The sequence below is a fragment of the Heterodontus francisci genome, chromosome 7, assembly GCF_036365525.1.
Source record: "Heterodontus francisci isolate sHetFra1 chromosome 7, sHetFra1.hap1, whole genome shotgun sequence".
In the NCBI taxonomy this organism is placed as follows: domain Eukaryota; kingdom Metazoa; phylum Chordata; class Chondrichthyes; order Heterodontiformes; family Heterodontidae; genus Heterodontus; species Heterodontus francisci.
In genome coordinates, this window is record NC_090377.1 from 122,316,150 (window position 1) to 122,340,077 (window position 23,928).

At 44.6% G+C, this 23,928-nt stretch overlaps 1 protein-coding gene across 4 annotated transcripts in view; it reads right to left on the reverse strand.

The window, feature by feature from the left end:
• ccnyl1 (cyclin Y-like 1) overlaps positions 1-23,928 on the reverse strand; it is a 129,636-nt gene that overhangs the window by 51,791 nt on the left and 53,917 nt on the right. For all 4 annotated transcript variants that reach the window (XM_068036084.1, XM_068036083.1, XM_068036085.1 and 1 more), the window contains 3 exons: positions 19,263-19,314; positions 18,668-18,787; positions 595-761 (listed from right to left, as the gene is read on the reverse strand). In XM_068036084.1, the coding sequence (XP_067892185.1) occupies positions 595-761; positions 18,668-18,787; positions 19,263-19,314 (339 nt within the window). The remainder of the gene's footprint in view (positions 1-594; positions 762-18,667; positions 18,788-19,262; positions 19,315-23,928) is intronic.

The window sequence follows — 23,928 nt, forward strand, 5'->3', positions numbered from 1 at the left end:
CGAAATGAACTGCTGATCTTAGTAAATAAGTGACAAATGCATAGCCTAGCACCTAGTATTATACCACCTTCTCGCAAATTATAGCTAAAAGGTGCCATTTAGTGCATTCAAAGGTTTAAAAACATTTTTCAAGGAAGTGAGCAAGTAAAAAGGGAAAAATCTACAGCATATAAAACATTTTTTGAAAGCAGCAAGTTGTTACAATTTGGAATGTACTGCCTCATGAGGTGGTGGAAGCAGATTCTATATTAACATCCAAAAAGGGAATTGGACATGAACTTGAAAAAGATAAATAAGCAGGGCGAAAGGGAAAGAGAAGGGGAGGGGGACTAATTGGTAGCTCTTGCACAGAGCAAACGCAGACACGATGGGCCTTCTCCTGGGATATACGATTCTATCTTTCTATATCTTAAATAAACTGCAACAAGAGTTTTAACATGCTTCTGTACGACTCCCTTCAGCACAGCATCAAGCCATTTTCTACTTTTATTGGGAAATGCGAGGAAAATGATGAAGGCTTAGGAGAGCTCTGGGCTCAGTAAAGTGAACTTCAAACTGGAGACAGGTTTAGCAAAGGCTGAGTCAAATACTTACATATCCTCAACGGTCATGTCTTTCAAGATCTGGCAATAGTCCACATTCCAAACTGCCTGATCATCCCAGACCTTGGAAGCAAGCAGAATGGCACCCAGTACAATCCGTTTCCAGTTACTAGGACAGATATCTATCTCAGCGTATGTCAGCAACCTTTCCAGGTATACCTGCAAGAAGTGGTGTTCAATTAAGTTATTACTTTGTAAACAAATCAGATTGAAAGTAAAATCTTATTGCAAGATACAAATGCCCAAAATACTTAGATATCTCATGCATGGGGTGGGTGGGGTCAGAGGATCTGTGGGGGATTGCCAAAGATGCCAAAAGAACCACAATATAGTACAGCACAAAGAGTAGGAGCAAAGCTCAATCCTCACACTAACTCAGAGTGGAAGCCAAGCATTTCCTTGCAGCAAGGGTCATTCAGGTTGTCTTTCTATATAGATGTGGCACTCTGGCACACTACTGCGTCACACCTTGAAGTGGGAGAATCTAGTGCTGTGCCTACAATTTCCCACTCCAAAAGCCCTGTTTCACCTGCAAAGGTGGTGGAAAGTGGAGAAAAAACAGAGGCAAAGACAAACTAGTCTGCTCTTGTAGGTTTCTTGGCAGAGGTCTCAATGCACAAGAATATCAGTAGCCAAGGTGTGGTATGCCTGCTTGGTTGGGTAGTGGTGCATGGTGACCTAAAAGGGTAAAAGAATGAAAAAACATTAAAATAAAATGTCACATCATTGTGGAACTCTTACACATTGTAGCATTGAATGATGCAGATTTGAGGATGCGTTTCACTACAAATCAACTTCCTTTAGTTACGCCACCAAAGGTAGCAAGAGAAGATCAAATACATTCCTCCCACCGGGAATGAGAGAAAGTTTAAAGTTAAATGCTCGCATCAGCTTCAAGCAACAGAGGAAGAAAGGCAGATCAGGTTGCCAACCAGGCTTCTTGGCCCGGGTTCATATCTCTTGAGAGACGACAAAACAAATTAAAAAAAAAAATACTTCAAATTAAAAAGGAGTAGGTCACCTCAAACTAATGTGCTCCGCACAGCTACTGGTTCCATTGTAGGAATACCAGAGGCCTGGAAACAAATCAACACCCAATTTCTCAGCTGAGGATAGTGCATTACAGAAAGAAGAGTGCCAAAGTGGCTTCTATACATTAGATTGTACCTTACGTTTCTTCCCCACCAACCCCTTCCTCTCCCGCCACACTTTTCCCCCTTTTTAAATTTCCACCTTCCTTTTAAAGGGACTGTCTCCTGCTGGGATAAGGTCAGGACTGAGTGCTGCTGGAGGCACAGAGTGTGAAGAAGGGAGTTTGGTAACTGAGTGGATTTTAAGGGTTAATCTCTCTGAAGTCTAGTTTTTGTTTTGTTTACATTTAGCAATTAATCTTTCAGAGAGCCGGTGCGGACACGATGGGCCGAAAGGCCTCCTTCTGCGCTGTGACGATTCTGTGAATTGAAATTACTGTTTACGTTATGAAAGTTAGGTTTCTTACAGCTTTAAACAGGGTTATACAAGCTCTTGGAGAGCAGCTGTAGCTGGTTAATTAGGTAGCTAGTATAAACTGGTTTCTGAGCTCTAGCAGAATTGACACAGCACTGTTTACAGGGAGCATAAATTCAGGGCACTCAGTGTTGCTTGAGGGCACAGAGTGTGAAGAATGGAGTTTGGTAAGTGAGAGAGGTCGGTATGGAGGGGAAATATAAATTAAGGGAGAAAATAAATTTGTCTGCGCTGAGAGCTACTTTGAGTGCACAGAGTGTAAAGTGTGTTGGTGCATGAGGGAATTCAGAGGGAGGGGCTCCTTGTTTTTTCTACCTTTTTTCAGCCTACAGTAGCTGCCTCTCTCTTCGGTACAGGGGAAGAAGCTGATTGGTGAGTAACTGGTAAGTTATTCTACCTCTAATTGTAGTTAATAGTTTTTAAAGTTTCAATATGGCAGGTCACCTCGGCCAACTGGAATGTACATCCTGCAGTATGGGAAGTCATGGATGCACCATTTGTCCTAGACGAACACATCTGCAGGAAGTGTCAGCGGCTGAAGCTGGAGCTTCAGGCTTTAGAACGCGAACGGCGGCTGGAGTCACTGTTGTGCATCCGCGAGGCAGAGGACTATGTGGATAGCACATTTAGTGAGGTGCAGGTTAGGAGCATGCTGGCAGAGAGTTAACGGGTGACCTCCAGGCAGTCTAGGAGGACCAGGCAGGCAGTGCAGGAGTCCCCTGAGTCTATCTTGCTTGCTAATCAATTTTCCATTATAGATACTGGTGAGGGCGATGGTTCCTTGGGGGAATGCAGTCAGAGCAAAGTCCGGGGCACCACTGGACAGCTGCACAGGAGGGGAGGAAGAAGAGTGGAAGAGCAATAGTGATAGGGCATTCAATAGTCAGGGGATCAGATAGGCATTTCTGCGACAGTAAATGTGACTCCAGGATGTATGTTGCCTCTCTGGTGACAGGGTCAAGGATGTCACGGAGCAGTTGCAGGACATCTTTCTGGGGGAGGGTGAACAGCCGGAGGTCGTAGTCCACATCGATACCAATGACATAGGTAGGGAGAGAGATGATGTCCTGAAAGCAGATTTTAGGGAGTTAGGAAGCAAATTAAAAAGCAGGACCTCAAGAGCAATAATCTCAGGATTATTTCCAGTGCCACGTGCTCGCGAGCATAGGAATAGGAGGACTGATCGATCAAACACGTGGCTGGAGAATTGGTGTCGGAGGGAGGGCATCAGATTTCTGAGGCATTGGGACCAGTTCTTAGGCAGGTGGGACCTGTACGAGATGGACCACCAACACCTCAACAGGACCGGAACAAATATCCTTGCAAGGAGATTTGCTAGTGCTGTTGGGGAGGGTTTAAACTGGCTTGTTGGGGATGGGAACCTGAAGGGTAGCTCAAATTGGAAGGAAGTAAAGCTGGTAACAGGAGGTAGAAAAGTAGCAAGTGACATTAGAAGGCAGGCGACACAAAGGCAAGCAAAAACTAGGTTTAAAATGCACAATATGGTCAAGACGACAAGGTTAAGGGCACTCAGCCTGAATGCAGGCAGCATTAGCAACAAGGTGGATGATTTCAAGGCACAAATAGAGGTAAATGGGTATGATCTAATTGCCATTATGGAAACGTGGCTACAGGGTGACCAAGACTGGGAACTGAATATTCAAGTATATTCAACATTTAGGAGAGACAGGCAAAAAGGAAAAGGAGGTGGTGTTGCACTGATAAGAAGGGATGGGATCAGTACATTAGGAAGGGAGGATCTCAGATCGGAAGAACAAAATGTGGAATCTGAAATAAAAACAAAAATACTTAGCAGGTCTGGCAGCAGCTGTGGAGAGAGAAGCAAAGTTAACATTTCAGGTCAGTGACCTTTCATGAGACTGTTGCCAGACCTGTTGAGTATTGCCAGCACTTTTTGTTTTTATTTCAGATTTCCAGCATCTGCAGTATTTTGCTTTTATTAAATTGTGGAATCTGTTTGGGTGGAGCTAAGAAACAGCAAGGGTCAGCAAACATTGGTAGGAGTTGTTTATAGGCCACAAAACAGTAGTGGTACTGTGGGGCATGGTATTAATCAGGAGATTAGAGAAGCATGTAGCATGGGTAATACAGTAATTATGGGTGACTTGAATTTGCACATAGACTGGGTAAACCTAATGAGCACTAATGCCATGGAGGACAAGTTTCTGGAGTGTGTTAGGGATGGTTTTTTTTTTTAAGAGCAGTATGTTGATGAAACGACTAGAGAACAGGCTATTTTAGATCTAGTATTATGTAATGAAAAAGGGCAAATTAATAATCTTGCTGTAAAAGAACCTTTCGGGATGAGTGATCATAATATCATAGAACTTTACATTATGTTTGAAAGTGAGGCCGTTCAATCTGAAGCCAAGGTGTTAAATTTGAACAAAAGAAATTATGAAGATATGGAGGGGCAAATTGGCTGAGGTGGATTGGGAAAATGCATTAAAAGGTATGACAGTGCAAAGACAATGGAGAATCTTTAAAGAATTATTACATAATTTACAGCAACTATACATTACTTCAAGGCACAAAAACCCCAAAAGTAAAGGCAGTCAACCGTGGCTAATAAAGGAAGTTAAGGATTGTGTAAGACTAAAAGGAAAGGGCCTATAAAGTTGCCAGAAATAGTAGTAAACCTGAGGATTGGGAGGATTTTAGAATACAGCAAAGAAGGTCCAAGAAACTGATAAAGAAAGAGAGAATAGAATATGAATGTAAACTAGCAAAAAACATAAAAACGGACTAAAAGCTTCTATAGGTACGTAAAAAGGAAAAGTTTGGCTAAGACAAATGTGGGTCCATCACAGGCAGAGTCAGGAGAATTTATAATAGGGAATAGAGAAATGGAAGATAAGCCAAATGATTACTTTGTGTCTGTCTTCACTGAGAAAGATACAAGAAATCTCCCAGAATTAGATATCCAAGGGAGAATAAGGAATTGAAGGAAACTAGTATTAATATTGTATTGGAGAAATTAATGGAGTTGAAGGCTGATAAGTCCCCAGGACCTGATATTCTACATCCCAGTGTGTTGAAAGAGGTAATTATGGAGATAGTGGATGCATTGGTGATGATCTTCCAAAATTCTATAGATTCTGGAATGGTTCCTGCAGATTGGAAGGTAGCAAATGTCACCCCACTATTTAAGAAGGGAGGGAGAGAGAAAACAGGGAACTACAGCCCTGTTAGCCTTACATCAGTAGTAGAGAAAATGTTAGAATCTATTCTAAAGGATGTGATAAATGGACACGGATAATAATGATCTGATTGGGCATTGTCAAAATGGATTTATGAATGGGAAATCATGTTTAATGAACCTGTTGGAGGTTTGAGAGGATGTTTCTAACAGAATTGATAAAGGTGGACATAGTATACTTGGATTGTCAGAAGGCTTTTGATAAAGTCCCCCACAGGAGGTTGGTTAGCAAAATTAAAGCACATAGGATAGGAAGTAGTATACTGGCTTGGATTAAAGATTGGTTTACAGGTAGAAAACAGAGTAGGAATAAATGGGTATTCTTGTGCTGGCAGGCTGTGACTAGTGGGGTACCGCAAGGATCAGTACTTGGACCACAGCTGTTCACAATATATATCAATGATTTGGATGTGAAGACCAAATATCATATTTCCAAGTTGACAGATGACACAAAAGGAGATGGGAATGTGTGTTGCGAGGAAGATGCAAAGCGGCTTCAAGGGGGTTTGGACAGACTTAGTGAGTGGACAATAATGTGGCAGATGGAATATAATGTGGAAAAATGTTAGGTTATCCATTTTGGTAGGAGGAACAGATATGCAGAGTATTTCTTAAATGGTAAGAGATTAGAAAGTGTAGATGTACAAAGGGACCTGGGTGTCCTAGTCAATAAGTCATTGAAAGCTAACATGCAGGTGCAGCAAGCAATTAGGAAAGCTAATGGTAAGTGAGCCTTTATTGCAAAGGGATTTGAGTACAGGAGTAGTGAAGTCTTGCTTCAATTATATAGAACCTTGGTTAGACCGCACCTGGAGTATTGTGTGCAGTTTTGCTCCCCTTATCTTAGGAAGGATATTATTGCCATAGAGGGAGTGCAACGAAGGTTCACCAGACTTGTGCCCGGGATGGCAGGACTGTCCTATGAAGAGAGATTGGGGAAACTGGGCCTGTGTTCTCCAGAGTTTCTAAGAATGAGAGGTGATCTCATTGAAACCTACAAAATACTGAAAGGGATAGACAGGGTAGATGTAGCTTAAGATATTCCCCCTGGTTGGGGAGTCGAGAACCAGGGGACACAATTTCAAAATAAGGGGGAAGCCACTTAAGAGAGATGAGGAGACATTTCTTTACTCAGAGGGTTGTGCATCTTTGGAATTCTCTATTCCAGAGGGCTGTGGAAGCCCAGTTATTGAGTATGTTTAAAGCAGAGATTGACAGATTTCTAAATACCAATGACATGAAGGGATATGGGGATACAAAGAACAAAGAAAATTACAGCACAGGAACAGGCCCTTCGGCCCTCCAAGCCTGCGCCGATCCAGATCCTCTATCTAAACCTGTCGCCTATTTTCTAAGGGTCTGTATCTCTTTGCTTCCTGCCCATTCATGTATCTGTCTAGATGCATCTTAAAAGATGCTATCGTGCCCGCGTCTACCACCTCCGCTGGCAACGCGTTCCAGGCACCCACCACCCTCTGTGTAAAGAGCGTTCCACGCATATCCCCCCTAGTGTGGGAAAAAGGCATCGAGGTGGATGATCAGCCATGATCATATTGAATGGTGGAGCAGGCACGATGGGCTGAATGGCCTACTCCTGTTCCTATGTTCTGTATGAACTAATAACTTTATTCAATCTTGCCTGCATGTCCTTTTCTCATCGCAAAGCGTACAGGCTCTAGTTGGCCAATGCTGGCAAGCTTATTGCCTGGTGAGAGCATCATAGAAGGGCCAGACATCCACGCACATGCCGTTTCCAGCAGAGCTCACTGATTTGCAATCAGAAGCAGGAATACGGAAACATTATTTTGTCCCTTGCGTGGGGCAACGAGACCCATTGCAGTGCCCCAACTGAGGCCAACTGAACCATTGGAGACCAGGTATGTAACTTGGTCACGTAATTTTGAGGTTGAACACAATTTGAAAAATGCCAGAGCAAGAGAGCGACACAGAGAAAAAGAAAGCGAGAATAAGAGAACGAAAGGTACTGAGTACAGAACAGATGCAAATAATTGTGAAGATCAACTCACTACCCAGTGAATTCTACTCACTATTTTTTGAAACATTTATCATATATTCAGATCCTCTGCTAACATTCCTAAACATAGCTACAATATTGTGGTGAATTCTGGTTACTGTAATAATTTTTAAAGCACAATTCAGAGAGAGATCATTGCTTCTCCTTCCCACAGTGTGCCCTGGGTGGATTCTAGATGGTAGTGTGTTTGTGTTTAAGGTCCTGCACTCGTTAAAAACCGAAGCTCGAAGACTAAGATCACCTGATCTTTATCTAGTTTCTTTTGCCAATAAATGAAAATTTAATCTAAAAAAAACATTTTAAAACTGAGAGAGACCTGACAAAAATATCTCTACTCTCTCGCAACAGAGACCACAATATGTAATGATATTAGGAGAAAATATAAAGGTAGACACTTAATTGGGAGTTGTACAGTTCAGAAAAGAGGAGACAAAATTATTCTGTCAAATATCTCTGAAAAGTGCTCCATTCCTGTGGCTTTTCTTGGCTGCCTTGGTGTCTTGCCTAGGTTGCATGTGCTCGAATCAGTCGCTGATGCAGGTACAATTCAAAGCATGCAAGCCAGTCAGAGTCAGAATAGTAAGTCTCGCACAGGAGTTGGTCATTTGGCCCATCAAGTCTGTGTTAGCTCTTCTGAAGAGCAATCCAGTTAGTCCCACTCTCTGACTCTTTCCACATATCACTGCAATTTTTTCTCCTTCCATAATTTATCCAATTCCCTTTTGAAAGCTACTACTGAATGTTGTGCATTCCAAATCCTAACCATTCACTGTGTGTAAAGGTTTTCCTCATATCACCTCTGGTTCTTTTGCCAATCACCTCAAATCTGTGCCTTCTGGTTATTGGCCCTTCAGCCACTGGAAACAATTTCTCTTTATTTCCTCTATTTAAAACCTTCATGACTTCAAACCCCTTCATTAAATCTCCTCTTAGCCTTCTCTGCTCTAAGGAAAACCACCCCAAGTTCTCCAGTCTATTCCCAATACTGTATGCCTTCAACCCTGGAACCATGCTAGTAAAGTGCTTCTGCACTCTCTTCAAAGCCTTCACGCCCTCACTTAAGTGTGGTTCCCTGAACGGGACACAATACATCAACTGGGGCAGCATATTACTTTCAGCATAACTTCCTGGCTTTTGTACACTATGCCTTTATTTATAAAATGCAGGATCCTAGGTGCTTTATTAACTGCTTTGTTAACTTGTCCTGCTACCTTTCAAGATTTGTGTATGAACACCCCAGGTCTCTCTGTTCCTACAACCTCTTCAGAATTGTACCAATTTATTTTGCATTGTCTCTCCTCATTGTTCTTAACAAAATGTATCACTGAAGGGACAAAATTACAGTGGTTTGTTGGGAGATGTGTGATATTGGCAAAACAAGGGGGGGCAGGTGGGGGTTTGACTGCTCCTCTTGGGAAGGTAGACGGGGCCTCGGTTTGGCATCTTGTCTGGGAGAGCCACCTCTGGCAGTGCAGCGCTCCCTCGGTGCTGCACCAGAGTGCGCGCTCAGGACTCTGAAAAGGGGCTTAGGCTGAGACCAGAGTGCTGCTACTGTGCCACAGCTAACACTCAAAAGGAGGAGGAGGAGAAACTGCTGTGTGGTGGGTGTAAACATTTTTTTTTGAAGAGAACAGGGAAATAACTAGGTGAGGTGGCACACAGGCAGCTGTTTGTTTTAAAACAAAGTGCTGCATGTGAAAACCAGCTCTCAGAAGGCAATCAGGTTTGCTTGTAAAGAATTCAGGAAAAAACTTTTTATCCTTAGAGTGTGGAACTTGCTACCAACTGTGAGTAGTTAAGTCATATAGCATAGACTAAGTTAAGGGGAAGCTAGCTAAGTACATGAAAGAGAAAGCAGAATGATATACTGATAGGGTAGGATGAAGTATGGTGGAAACAGCATAGACCAGTTGGGCCAAATGGCCTGTTTCTGTGCCGTAAATTCCGGTAAATAAAAAGGTAGAACTATTTAAAATAAATAGTCCAGATTCATTGAGCAAGTTGGCAGACATAATTGTAATTTTAGCTAAAATATACTGCAGGGACAAGCAACATTACCACCTAGTGGGGAGGTTTTAAAAAAAAAATTATAAAAGTATCTCCACCACAAGGCTTATAACACTGAGACCACACACAACTAATGGACTCAGCATGTGTCAACCACTCTTACACTTCACATTATGAAAATCAACAGAAAGAAAAGACTTGCATTTATATAGCACCTTTCATGACCACTGGATGTCTCAAAGCGCTTTACAGCCAATGAAGTACTTTTTCAAGTGTATTCACTGTTGTAATGCAGGAAATGCGGCAGCCAGTATGTGCACAGCAAACTCCTGCAAACAGCAATGTGATAATGACCAGATAATGTTTTTGGGATGTTGGTTGAGGAATAAATATTGGCCAGGACACCAGGGATTGCTCCCCTGTTCCTCTTTGAGATAGCGCCATGGGACCTTTTACATCTATCCGAGCAAGGGGAGACAGCGGCATAGTGGTAATGTCACGGAGCTAGTAATCCAGCGGCCCAGGCCAATACCTCTTCTTCTCCTTTGGCCTCCTTGTCTCGGGAGACAATGGGTAAGCGCCTGGAGGTGGTCAGTGGTTTGTGGAGCAGCGCCTGGAGTGTGCTGCAGATAAAATTGGTTGTCAGGGCTGTTTCGCAGTTAGCTCTCCCCTTGCGCTTCTGTCTTTTTTCCTGCCAACTGTCAAGTCTCTTCGACTCGCCACACTTTAGCCCCGCCTTTTAGGCTGCCTGCCAGCTCTGGCGATCGCTGGCAACTGACTCCCGTGACTTGTGATCAATCTCACAGGACTTCATGTCGCGTTTGCAGACGTCTTTAAAGCGGAGACATGGACAGCCAGTGGGTCTGATACCAGTGACGAGCTCGTTGTACAATGCGTCCTTGGGGATCCTGCCATCTTCCATGCGGCTCACGTGGCCAAGCCATCTCAAGCGTCGCTGGCTCAGTAGGGTGTATATGCTGGGGATGTTGGCTGCCTCAAGGACTTCTGTGTTGGAGATACGGTCCTGCCACCTGATGCCAAGGATTCTCCGGAGGCAGCAAAGATGGAATGAATTGAGACGTCGCTCTTGGCTGACATACGTTGTCCAGGCCTCGCTGCCGTAGAGCAAGGTACTGAGGACACAGGCTTGATACACGCGGACTTTTGTGTTCCGTGTCAGTGCGCCATTTTCCCACATTCTCTTGGCCAGTCTGGACATAGCAGTGGAAGCCTTTCCCATGCGCTTGTTGATTTCTGCATTGAGAGACAGGTTACTGGTGATAGTTGAGCCTAGGTAGGTGAACTCTTGAACCACTTCCAGAGTGTGGTCGCCGATATTGAAGGATGGAGCATTTCTGACATCCTGTCCCATGATGTTCGTTTTCTTGAGGCTGATGGTTAGGCCAAATCCGTTGCAGGCAGCCGCAAACCTGTCGATGAGATTCTGCAGACACTCTTCAGTGTGAGATGTTAATGCAGCATCGTCAGCAAAGAGGAGTTCCCTGATGAGGACTTTCCATACTTTGGTCTTCGCTCTTAGACGGGCAAGGTTGAACAACCTGCCACCTGATCTTGTGTGGAGGAAAATTTCTTCTTCTGAAGACTTGAACGCATGTGAGAGCAGCAGGGAGAAGAAAATCCCAAACAGTGTAGGTGCGAGAACACAGCCCTGTTTCACGCCACTCAGGATAGGAAAGGGGTCTGATGAGGCGCCGCTATGCTGAATTGTGCTTTTCATATTGTCATGGAATGAGGTGATGATACTTAGTAGCTTTGGTGGACACCCGATCTTTTCTAGTAATCTGAAGAGACCACGTCTGCTGATGAGGTCAAAGGCTTTGGTGAGATCAATGAAAGCAACGTGGAGGGGCGTCTGTTGTACCAATGCTCCGAATACAGGTTCAAATCCCTCCACGGCAGCTGGTAGAATGCAAGTACCATTAATTAATAATAAAAATATGGAATTGAAAGTTAGTCTCAGTAATGGTGCCATGTAACTATTGATTGTTGTAAAAATCCATCTGGTTCATTAATATCCTTTAGTGTGGGAGGGGTTCCTTTAAGGAAGGAAATCTGCTGTCCTTACCTGGTCTGGCTTACATGTGGCTCCAGACCCACAACAATGTGGTTGATTCTTAACTGTCCTCTGAAATGGCCTGGCAAGCCACTCAGTTGTCAAGGGCAATTAGGAATGGGCAATAAATGCTGGCCTTGCCAGCAGTGCCCACATCTCATGAAAGAATTTAAAAAAGCAGACGGGGTCTCAGATTAACATCTCAGCTGAAAGACAGTAACCCCAACATGCAGCGCTCCCTCAGTACTGAAGTGACAGCCCTGATTTTTGTGCTCAAACCCTGGAGTGGGATTTGAATCCAGAACCTTGTGATTCAGAGGCGAAAGTGCTACCGACTGAGCTACCTCTGACACCCTTGCATAACTTTTGTTATGAGTTCTTCCATATTTTTAAGTATTTTCTTTGAGAACTCATGTATTTTCAAGCTGGACATTTGTTTATTTTGGGAAAGTTGAAAAAAAACTCCATGGATGGGTTTTTAACCAGGGTCACTGAGAGGTCTGACTTTGAAAACAAACAGTTACTGAAACCGGTTTACAAATAATTACCCAGCAGGGGTTGTTTTTGACTTGGAGGAAGGTGTCTACAGAGAAGTGACAGGTCAAGATTTAGAGGCCAGGAGGCTTGGCTCTCGTGACATAATTTATCATTTTGCTTTGGACAGTAAGTTGGGATATGGATAATATTGAAAAGACAGTTGGAGAAAACTTGTCAAGAAGAACAAACCACCCCAACTCAGTCTACCAGCAGTTTGAAAAGCCTACTAGATTTCCATCTCTCAAGGAGCCTAAAAGCAAGTGTAAGAAGCAGACTGGAACTGTAGCTACATTCCTCCTGTAAGGCCCCTGTCTGAAATCTGTTGCTGCATTTCCTGGAATCCTACCCAAACTGATTGTCAACGTCATCTGAAAAGAACTGTTCCAGGAAGCTCCCAGTGACAGCCGTCTAAGCGCATTTGGGACGCCAAACCAAAACAAAGGAAATCTTTCCATATCTTCTCTCTCTTTTTCAAGAATTAGCAAGTATTTAACCCAAGTGTTTTTTGTCTTTTTTTGTAATGGAACTCAAACACAAATCCCTTTATTTTTCCAGTTAACCAGTGTATATGTGTGTGGGGCTGGAATTTTACACCACCCCAGCGAGCTGGATAGTGGTAATTTGGGGGGGGGGGGGGGGGGGGGGGGGGGAGGGGAAGTTGGGGGAGCGAGGGCGGCCCTCAATCAGGCACCCTGTGCCCGATTGTCAGGGGCCTGCCCCCTACCCCCAGTGTGCTGAGAGGCCGCCAAGTATCACTGGGCAGCCTTTCACATCTCCCGGACGCCCGCTTGCCACTGGTAAAATACCCGTGGAGGCAGGCAAAGGCCCTTAAGTGGCCGTTAAAATGGCCACTTAAGGGCCTTGTTTGGCCTGCGGCGGGTGGCCCGTTTCTCGCCCTTCCCCGGCCCACGTAAAGTGGGGCGGAGGCGGGAGTGGGCCGGGAAGGCCTCCCGAAGCCTCCTGCTCAATTTTACGGCACTCCACTGCCACCATCCGGCTCGCTGGGGTGGCGTAAAATTCCGGCCACACACACACACATACAGTGGTTAACTGGAAAAATAAAGGAATTTGCTCTTTGTAAAGGCTATCCTAATTAGTTCCACTCCCCTACTTTCCTCGTAGTCCTGCAAATGTTTCCTTTTCAAAGATGTATCCAAATCCCTTTTGAAAGTGGTTATTGAATCTGCTTCCACCACCCTTTCAGATTGTGCATTTCAGATCATTACAACTCATTGCTTAAAATAATCTCTCATCTCCCCGTGGTTCTTTTTCCAATTATCTTAAATCGGTGTCCTCTGGTTACTGACTCTTCTGCCAGTGAAAACAGTTTCTCCCTATTTATCAAAACTCCTCACAGTTTTAAACACCTTTATTAAATCTCCCTTTAACTTTCCCTACTTCAAGGAGAACAATCCAAGCTACTCTAATCTCTCCACATAATCATCTATGCTTTATATATATAAAAAAATACACAAAGCACCCAGGCTTCAATCAAGCACAACTTATGCAAGTACTGAAACTTGAGCGGTTGGCAGGGACCCTCAGTTTTCAAAGGAAGGGTTAGAAAAATGCAACTGAGAACAGCTTGATGAATTGATGCTGGATTCAGCAACATGTTGCTTGTGTGTATATGCAGGGGATTTATAAACACCACAGTATCTGGCTGAAATCACAAGGGGAGGAAACACTTAACAAAAATGTAAGTCTCTGTACAATGATATGAATAGATGGTAACTATGTATATGCAGGTGTTTGGTTTCATGAAAGTGAAGTAAGTTCGACACACTCATCCTTTAAATATCAGGAATAAGAAGGCACTCCATGTCCACACCCCTTCCCATTCAAAGATCACAACAGACTGAATGTCATCTTCAAAATTCTAATGAATGTCCAATTTGCTACAAATAGATACGCTAGGCCTGGAATATCCTATAATCAGGACAGGGAACTTTTTTCAGCTTGGTGGTCTAGGCAGATAATCAGGAGTATCCTAGTAGCCCCAACCCTGGCATTAAAGTCCCCCAGCAGGAACAAATGTTCGGTATTGGGAATGCTACTAATGATATTATGGAACTCCTCATAGAACTGGTCTTTAACTTCAGGTGGGGAGCAGAGTGTTGGAGCATAGATGCTGAGTAGGTGTACTGAACCAGAGGCAGTGAGCAGTCGGATGGACAGTATGCGTTTCGAGCCATTTGAAGGTGGCTCTATCATTCTAAGCAAGGAGTTTCTGATGGCGAAGCCCACTCCATGCTGTCTTGGTTCTTCAGGATCCCTGCCCTGCCAGAAGAAGGTGGAGTCTTGCTCTCTTGGAGATCCGCTCGCAGGGAGGCGTGACTCCTGAAGTGCTGTAATGTCCACATTGAGTCTACTGAGCTCGTTAATGATGGCGGTCTTCTGAGAATCGTTGATTTGTGCAAGGTCTTCCGACAGGCCAGGACACACAGTTCTGACATTCCAGCTTACAAAACGAAGAGCTGGTATTTTTCCTTTTTTTGTTGTGCTGTTTGGTGCGGTGTTACAATCCACTTGTCGGGCAATGACCCTGAGCTCCAAGCACCCATTGAAGCAGGTGGACTGTGGCGGGACAGAACCTTACTGACCGGGGGCTGCCCGGTTTGAGGCAAGTGGTAGCTGTCCAGTGAGATGCGATGACCTCTCCCACCGACAAAGGCAACCCGTGGCGCCCAATCTCTACGCCAACTGAGCTGGACTTATAACCCTTAACTGCTGCCTTCAGTGTTGTTTTGGACGCTGTGAGGCGACTATGGAGTGACCTCTCCATGATGCATGCCTGGGCGGATATATGGAGGTTGTGAATTGCCCAAGCGTCGAAACCCCCCTCTCGGCCTTCCTGGTGGAGTCCAAAGGAGGTCAGAGCATGACGTTTGGCACCGGTATGGCTGCAGGAACTGCCGGAAACATGCCAAAAGTGACACATGACCGCCTATGGGGTTCCGCTCCGGATTTTCTGTTAGGGTTTACTCCCTTAGCCTTGGTGTCTCCCGAGACGCCCACAAGGCAGTGGCGTTGTTAGGGGCCCTGCTCAGGGATAGGTGAACGCCGGGGGGAGGTGGTGGTGCAGGGGGAGGGAGAGAAGGGAAGGTGAATGGGTGGGCTGGTGAAGGCGGGGGGGGGGGGGGCGGGAGTGAGGGAAGGGGAAGGGCAGGGGGAGACGTCCGGCAGGGGTCGCGACCCTGGCGAGTGGGCCAGCCCACAGCCTCCTCAATATCAGCGTCCTCCAGGCTGACGCCGCGCTCGTGGTCGCCATCCAGCTGACGATGGAGCTTCTTTCCCGGCTCCCAGCAGTGAAGGCAGAAGGATGACCGAGGCCGGATTGAGCCTCGATGACTGCCTCATGGACACTCGGGCCACCTTTCACGTCCCTAGCCAGCGCCTTCCAGGTGAGCGCGTCGTTCACATAGTGGCCACACCAGGACGAGCAGAACTCCACAACCCAGGCAGACGACGCGTTCCTCAGCAGATGATATCCAAGCAGTAACTTGCAAGCAGTAATAAGGCAGTAAGCGCAAAGGATGAACACTTCCCTAGTCCTTTGGAGAGTTGATGATCAGGTCACACAGGGTTGGGGCCGACCATGACTCATGGCCCTCCTGCCTTGGGAGCTATGGCATTGGAAGGATGAATGAGAATGGACAGAGACTGCTTGAGTTGTGTACCTATCACAACCTCTGCATCACCAACTCGTTCTTTCATACTAAACCCTGTCACCAGGTTTCTTGGAGGCACCCAAGATCATGTCATTGGCACCAGCTGGACCTCATCATCACAAGGCAAGCCTCTATAAACAGCGTTAAAATCACATACAGCTTCCACAGTGTGGACTGCGACACCGACCACTCCCTGGTATGCAGCAAGGTTAGACTCAAACCAAAGAACCTGCATCACTCCAAGCAGAATTTCTTATGCACAGCTGTTACATAAGTTTCCAAATTCACTTGCAAAAGCCCTTCAAAACACTCCTACAGGGGATGCAGAGACCAAATGAGCCCACATCAGAGGTGCCATCTATGACTCAGCAATGACCACCTATGGCAAACAGAATGCAGACTGGCTTCAGTCTCACCCCCAACGAGTTAACATCCGTAGCACTTAAAGCAACCAGAAGTGCGGCACAAAGAACAGCCAGGCGCTGCGCAAATGACTACTGGCAACATCTATGCAGTCATATTTAGCTGGCCTTCGACACCGGAAACATCAGAGGAATGTATGATGGCATTAAGAGCTTTTGGGCCAACCATCAAGAAAATCGCACCCCTCAAGTCTAAATCAGGGGACATGATCAATGACCAACACAAGCAAATGGACCGCTGGGTGCAGCACTACCTAGAACTGTACTCCAGGGAAAATGTCGTCACTGAGACCACCCTCAATGCAGCCCAGTCTCTGCCAGTCATGGATGAGCTGGACGAACAGCCAACAAAATCGGAACTCAGTGATGCCATTGATTCCCTAGCCAGCGGAAAAGCCCCTGGGAAGGACAGCATTACCCCTGAAATAATCAAGAGTGCCAAGCCTGCTATACTTCCAGCACTCCACGCACTGCTTTGCCTGTGCTGGGACGAGGGAGCAGTACCACAGGACATGCGCGATGCCAATATCATCACCCTCTATAAAAACAAGGGTGACCGCGGTGACTGCAACAACTACCCTGGAATCTCCCTGCTCAGCATAGTGGGGAAAGTCTTTGCTCGAGTCGTCTTAAACAGGCTCCAGAAGCTGGCTGAGCGTGTCTACCCTGAGGCACAGTGTGGCTTTCGAGCAGAGAGATCGACCATTGACATGCTGTTCTCCCTTCGCCAGCTACAGGAGAAATGCCGCGAACAGATGCCCCTCTACGTTGCTTTCATTGATCTCACCAAAGCCTTTGATCTAGTTAGCAGACGTGGTCTCTTCAGACTACTAGCAAAGATCACATGTCCAAAGCTATTAAGTATCACCTCAGTCCATGACAATATGAAAGGCACAATTCAGCATACAGGCGCCTCATCAGACCCCTTTCCTATCCTGAGTGGTGTGAAACAGGGCTGTGTTCTCGAACCTACATTGTTTGGGATCATCTTCTTCCCGCTGCTCTCACATGCATTTAAGTCTTCAGAAGAAGGAGTTTTCCTCCACATAAGATCAGATGGCAAGTTGTTCAACTTTGCCCAAAGAGTGAAGACCAAAGTACGGAAAGTACTCATCAGGGAACTCCTCTTTGCTGACAATGCTGCATTAACATCCCACACAGAAGAGTGTCTGCAGAGTCTCATCGACAGGATTGCAGCTGCCTGCAATGAATTTGGCCTAACCATCAGCCTCAAGAAAACGAACATCATGGGACAGGATGTCAGAAATGCTCCATCCATCAATATTGGCGACCACGCTCTGGAGGTGGTTCAAGAGTTCACCTACCTAGGCTCAACTATCATCAGTAACCTGTCTCTCAATGCAGAAATCAACTAGCGCATGGGAAAGGCGTCCACTGCTATGTCCAGACTGGCCAAGAGGATGTGGGAAAATGGCGCACTGACACGGAACACAAAAGTCCGAGTGTTTCAAGCCCGTGTCCTCAGTACCTTGCTCTACGGCAGCGAGGCCTGGACATCGTACGTCAGCCAAGAGCAACGTCTCAATTCATTCCATCTTCGCTGCCTCCGGAGAGTTCTTGGCATCAGGTGGCAGGACCGTATCTCCAACGCAGAAGTCCTCGAGGCGGCCAGCATATAACCCTACTGAGCCAGCGGCGCTTGAGGTGGCTTGGCCATGTGAGCCGCATGGAAGATGGCAGGATCCCCAAGGACGCATTGTACAGCGAGCTTGTCACTGGTATCAGACCCACCGGCCGTCCATGTCTCCGCTTTAAAGACGCGACATGAAGTCCTGTGACATTGATCACAAGTCGTGGGAGTCAGTTGCCAGTGATTGCCAGAGCTGGCAGATAGCCATAAAGGCAGGGCTAAAGAGTGGCGAGTCAAAGAGACTTAGCAGTTGGCAGGAAAAAAGACAGAAGCACAAGGATAGAGTCAACTGTGTAACAGCCCCGACCACCAATTTTATCTGCAGCACCTGTGGAAGAGTCTTTCACTCTAGAATTGGCCTTTATAGCCACTCCAGGTGCTGCTTCACAAACCACTGACCACCTCCAGGCGCTTACCCATTGTCTCTCGAGACAAAGAGGCCAAAGAAGAAGATCCTAGTAGCAGATCAGTGACCAGAAGCATTGCTCAATGAGTTGCAGCTGGCTATGGAGAAACAGTAGATAGGCCTGCAAGCACAGAAAGGGCAGAAACGATATTCAGATTTTTTGGAGAAGAGAGTGAGACTAATGGAAATTCTTTAAAAAAAAAATTAGACGCACAAAAAAACCTAACCTAATGTCTTTCACTGAAGGATGATTTTTTATTTGAAGTAATATTGAACAGGCACCAGAAACTAGAGGCAGTTCCGCTACTGATCTCTCTTGTTTTGGGACTTTCCTGACTTTGTGCACAACGAATCTTAAAAAATGTTTTCTTTTGGGAAGTTTCTCTCGAGAAGGAGCTGAATCAAATGGGAATGGCGCACACGAATTTTGTTTAGATCGAGTACATCTTTAATAGTTGTTGAAATACCCTCAAAGGGTACACAATATAAGGTGATGCATGGTACCACAGACGTATTCACTGCTACGAGTCCCTTACCAGTGTTACTATTGCACATTCTGCAGTCAATTGGGCAGCACTGAAGAGAGTCCGTACAAACCGGTATATATGTTTATGTTCTGGGTCACGTTTACAATAATCTACTGGAACCTCTTCTCTCTGTAACAAGACACAAAATTTCAAAAAGATGTATTGGTCAAATAGTACAAAATAAGCACTACGTCTTGACTCTCTTCATTAATCAGTTCAATGACAGCTAACACTTCATCCAGCAATCTAACGAAATTTTGCAGAGTGGCAAAAATGTCATAGGAGGGTAAAGGAAAGAGGTGAAGAACAAGTACATTGCAAGAGCCATCTGGTGCTCATATAATGGCAATAATAGAATGGCAAATTCAAAAGGACCGAATACATATGGTATTTTGTGAGCTTTGGAATTGCCCGGACCTACCAGGTTGGTGTGCTCCAGTCCTGTACAACAAAAGCATATGCATGATCACCAGCACATCTAGCTACACCATATCTACATAATAAGTGCAAGGAATTCAGTTGGCCTTGCAAAATATTTTGTTAATCTTGTTCATTTTGTCATTGGTTAAAGTAGTAAGATTTCAATAAAAAGAAAAGCACTTACAGTCAAAGGATGCATTTTCTCATCAAAAATATCTATTGATCTGTCTGAATCTCTGCAGAAAGAACACAAATCACATTTACTATCACCTTTTTGTTGCTTGTAATATAAATTCTGCTGCTCCTACAACTAACTTTGCTGTCACCCTCTGGAACTCCCTTGGATCAGCGTTGCCACCTTGGTCCATGCTTTTCAAACCTCCTTAAAACTCTTTCAACCGAGCTTTTGCCCCTCCGAAAAACCCAGTGCCCACTTGCTACCCACTGCTGTTAAACTTCCCGAAATGCTTTATCTGTATGTAATAAAAGCTGCAAAAATTACATAGAATTTACAGCATAGAAACAGGCCAATTTGCCCAACTGCTCTAAATGAGCCTCGCCCCACATGTCATCTGCCCTATCAACATAGCTTGCTATTCTATTCTCCCTCATCTAGCTTTCCCTTAAATGCATCTATGCTGTGCACCTCAACTATTCCATGTGGTAGCAAGTTCCACATTCTAACCATTATCTGTGCAATTAAGATTCTCCTGAATTCCCTATTGGATTCCTTGGGGACTATCTTAAATTGTTCGTATTGATGTAAAAGCTACACTTCTGTGCATGGTGAAATTGTAAATTGGAGATGTACTTTTGAAGCAAACTAAAAAAAGAGGAACTTTGCTCTTCCTCTACAGTTGAGATCTTTACAACAAAATACTTTTTAAAAAAATATACTTTTTTTTGCTACTCTCTATTTTAAGTCCCAACTTGCTTGAAGGACTTTGCCAGTGCCATTCCAAAACCAACACCTAAGAGGCCACTGAACAATTTAGAGTATATGTTCTCATATTTTCCTCTGCTAGATTAATTGAACATTTCAAATTGAAATCAATAGTTTTTTTTTGTTAGATAAGAGTATTTACAGATATAGAACCAAGACAAGTAAATGGAGTTAAGGTACAGACAAGCCATGATGTAATTTAATATTGGAATAGGTTCAAGGGGTTGAATGGTCTACTCCTGTTCCTATGTTCCTAAGAGCCTACCTTCCCTGCTTCACCTCCTCCAGTGGCATAACCAGGAAACCAATGTATGGGAAAATGCAGGCGTGAACTATTTTTCTGTCGTAGCATTTTGGTGCAACAAGGCACTACAAGGCAATGTACTTAAAAGGGAGTGCACACAAATACAATTATTAACCTACAGGACCGTTGCTAAAGGCACTCTTTTTCTACAGGGAACGGGCTGGATACCTGTCAAGGTTACCTATTTAATTAGAAACAGTGATGAAATGTGAAGCTACTGTTCATCTCAACTGATTATTCAGCCTGTGCCTTAGGAACCAGATTGATTATTTCATCTTTTTCCCACCTTAAACTCGTATCCTGCAAGTGCATGTTGAATTAGGAATCAATCCAACTACCTTGTGGCAACCCTTCCTGCAAGCTATGTTTGGCTTGGGGCTTCTTGAAGGAGTGGTAGAGGCAGGAACACTCAAGACATTCAAGAAATATTTAGATGAGCACTTGAAACACCATAACATACAAGGCTACGGGCCAAGTGCGGGGAAATGGGATTAGTTAGGACAGGTGCTTGATGGTCGGCATAGGCTCATTGGGCCGAAGGGCCTGTTTCTGTGCTGTATGACTCTATATTCAGACATCCTGGATCCTCTCATGATTTTGCCTGCAGTATATTTGTATCAACTTCATCAATACCCTCCATTTTTAAGAACTTGCTCCTCCTCCTCAATCTACCTTTGCAATGAGAACAGCCTTTGCCACTTTTTTTATACTGAGTGATCGAAACGGACAAGTTATCCTAAATTGCTTTTCACAACTTCTGGACGTTCCAAAGCACTTTGCAGCCAATGAATAGTTTTGAAGTATAGTCACGTTGTAATGCAGGAAACATCGACTACACTTGAAAACTACTTCATTACTTTATAAGAGTAGTAATCATACTTTGACAACACTCCACAAATGGTCTCACTAATGCTTCACGGAGTATCGCTTTTTCCTGTGTTTCACTAAGGTACTGATTGCATTTAATTTTTGCAACTGCTGTCACAAACTATAATGCTTTCATTGTTGGATCAACTACTAGATGTGAGGTGACCACTTGGTTTCACGTGACTTCTGTTACAGTTTCTGTAACAGATCTTTTTTACTTTTCAATCTGATTTGCATTCAATTTATGAGTCAATAAAAAAAAAAAGCCAAATACATTGTAATTTTATTTCCATTAAAACTTGGATAGAGCTAACTAATTTTGGAGACTCTCCTGGATTTTTCTTCTCCATTCTCCTGCTGTAGCAGAATTCCCAAACCTGGCATAGGCACTAAACAATACTGGTAACCCTGAACCCAGCCCAACCTGGCCTCTTACCCAGACTCTCTCTGTCGCATACCATTTTTAAAAGTATTTACAAGGTCAACTTAAAGGCAGAAATCTTCTATATGGTCATGAGCCTCCACTCTCTTGCAAGCCTGTTGCAGGTCACTCCAGAGAGTGCATCCAGCCTTTTGCACATGCCTGGAGGACAACAGAGGCCAATGACAGTACAGACACCAGGAGTGTGATGCACAGTTTTGTTTTACCATCAACAAGGATACAGCTCAAATTAAAAGGGGAAAGAAGCATTATATCCTACTGGGTTCAATTATCTATAAGTATTGAAATGCCCTTTATTCATTAACAACAAAAGAAATAGGAGCAGAGGTAGGCTCCACTATTCAATAAGATCATGGCTGATCTGCTACCTCAACTCCATCTTCCCCCACTATCCTCATATCCCTTGATTCAACAATCTAATCAATCTCTGTCTCAATATACTCAATGACTGAGCAGCCGCAGCCCTCTGCGGTAAAAATTCCAAAGGTTCGTAATCCTTTGAGTGAAGAAATTTCTACTCACCTCAGTCCTAAATGGCCAACCACTTATTCTGAGATTGGCTCCTAGTTCTGAACTCCCCAGCCAGGGGAATCATCCTCTCAGCATCTACCTGTCAAGTCCCTTAAGAAGTCCCTTATATGTTTCAATGAGATCACCTTTCATTTTTTCTAAACTCCAGGGAATATGGGCCTAATCGACTCAATCTTTTCTCAAAGGACAACCCTCACATTCCAGGAATCAGTCAAGCAAACTTATAGTGCACTCCTTCTAAGACAGGTATATCCTTCCTTAGGTAGGAAGACCAAAACATTACTCAGTACTCCAGGTGTGGTCTCACCGAGGCCATACATAATCGCAGTAAGACATCTTTACTCTGATACTCTACTCACTTCATAATAAAGGCAAACATACTATTTGCTTTCCTAACTGCTTTCTGTACCTGCAAGTTAACTTTGTGATTCATGTATCTGTAGACCCAGGTCCCTTTGTATACCAACATTTTCCAGTCTCTCACCATTTGTATTCTGCTTTTCTATTTTTCTTACCACAGTGGATCATTTCACACTTCTCCATATTATATACCATGTGTCATGTTTTTGCCCAATCACTTAACCTGCCTAAATTCTTTTGCAACCTCCTTATGTCCTCCTCACAGCCTACTTTCCCATCTAATTTTGTATCAGCAGATTCTGAAACACTACACACATTCTTTTTTTTAAATATTCCTTTCATGGGATGTGAGCACCACTGGCAAGGCCAGCATTTGTTGCTCATCCCTAATTGAGCTGCCTTCTTGAACCGCTGCAGTCTATCTGATGTAGGTAAACCCACAGTGCTGTTAGAGGGAGAGTTCCAGGATTTTGACCCAACAACAGTGAAGGAACTACGATACATTTCCAAGTCAGGATGGCATGTGGCTTAGAAACGAACTTGCAGGTGGTGGTGTTCCCACACGTCTGCTGCCCTTGTCCTTCTAGGTGAAAGAGGTCGTGGGTTTGGAAGATGCTGACGAAGGAGGCATGGTGAATTGCTGCTGTGCATCTTATATTTGGTACACACTGCTGCCACTGTGCATTGGTAGTGGAAGGAATGAGGCTGCTTTGTCCTGGATGGTGCCGAGCATCCACAGTGTTGTTGGAGTTGCACTCATCCAGGCAAGTGGAGAGTATTCCAACACACTCCTGACTTGTCCCTTGTAGATGGTGGACAGGCATTGGAGAGTCAGGAGGTGAGTTACTCGCCGCAGAATTCCCAGCCTCTGATCTGTTCTTTTGTAGCCACAGTACTTATGTGGCTACTCCAGTTCAGCTTCTGGTCAATAATAATCCCCAGCATGTTGATAGTGGAGGATTCAGCAATGGCAATGCTTTTGTATGTGATGGGGAGATGGTTGGATTCTGTCTTGTTCCAGATAATTGTTGCCTGGCACATGTGTGGCACAAATGTTACTTGCCACTTATCAGCCCAAGCCTGAATGTTGTCCAGGTCTTGCTGCATATGGACAAAGACTGCTTCAGTATCTGAGGAGTTGCGAATGGTGCTGAACGTCATACAATCATCAGTGACCATCCCCACTTCTGGTCTTATGGTCGAGGGAAGATCATTGATGAAGTAGCTGAATGGTTGGGCCTAGGACACTACCCTGAGGAACACCTGCAGCAATGTCCTGAGGCTGAGATGATTGATCTCCAACAACTACAACCATCTTCCTTTGTGCTAGGTATGACTCCAACCAATGCAGTTTTACCCCTAATTCCCATTGACTTCAATTTGCCAAGGCTCCTTGATCACAC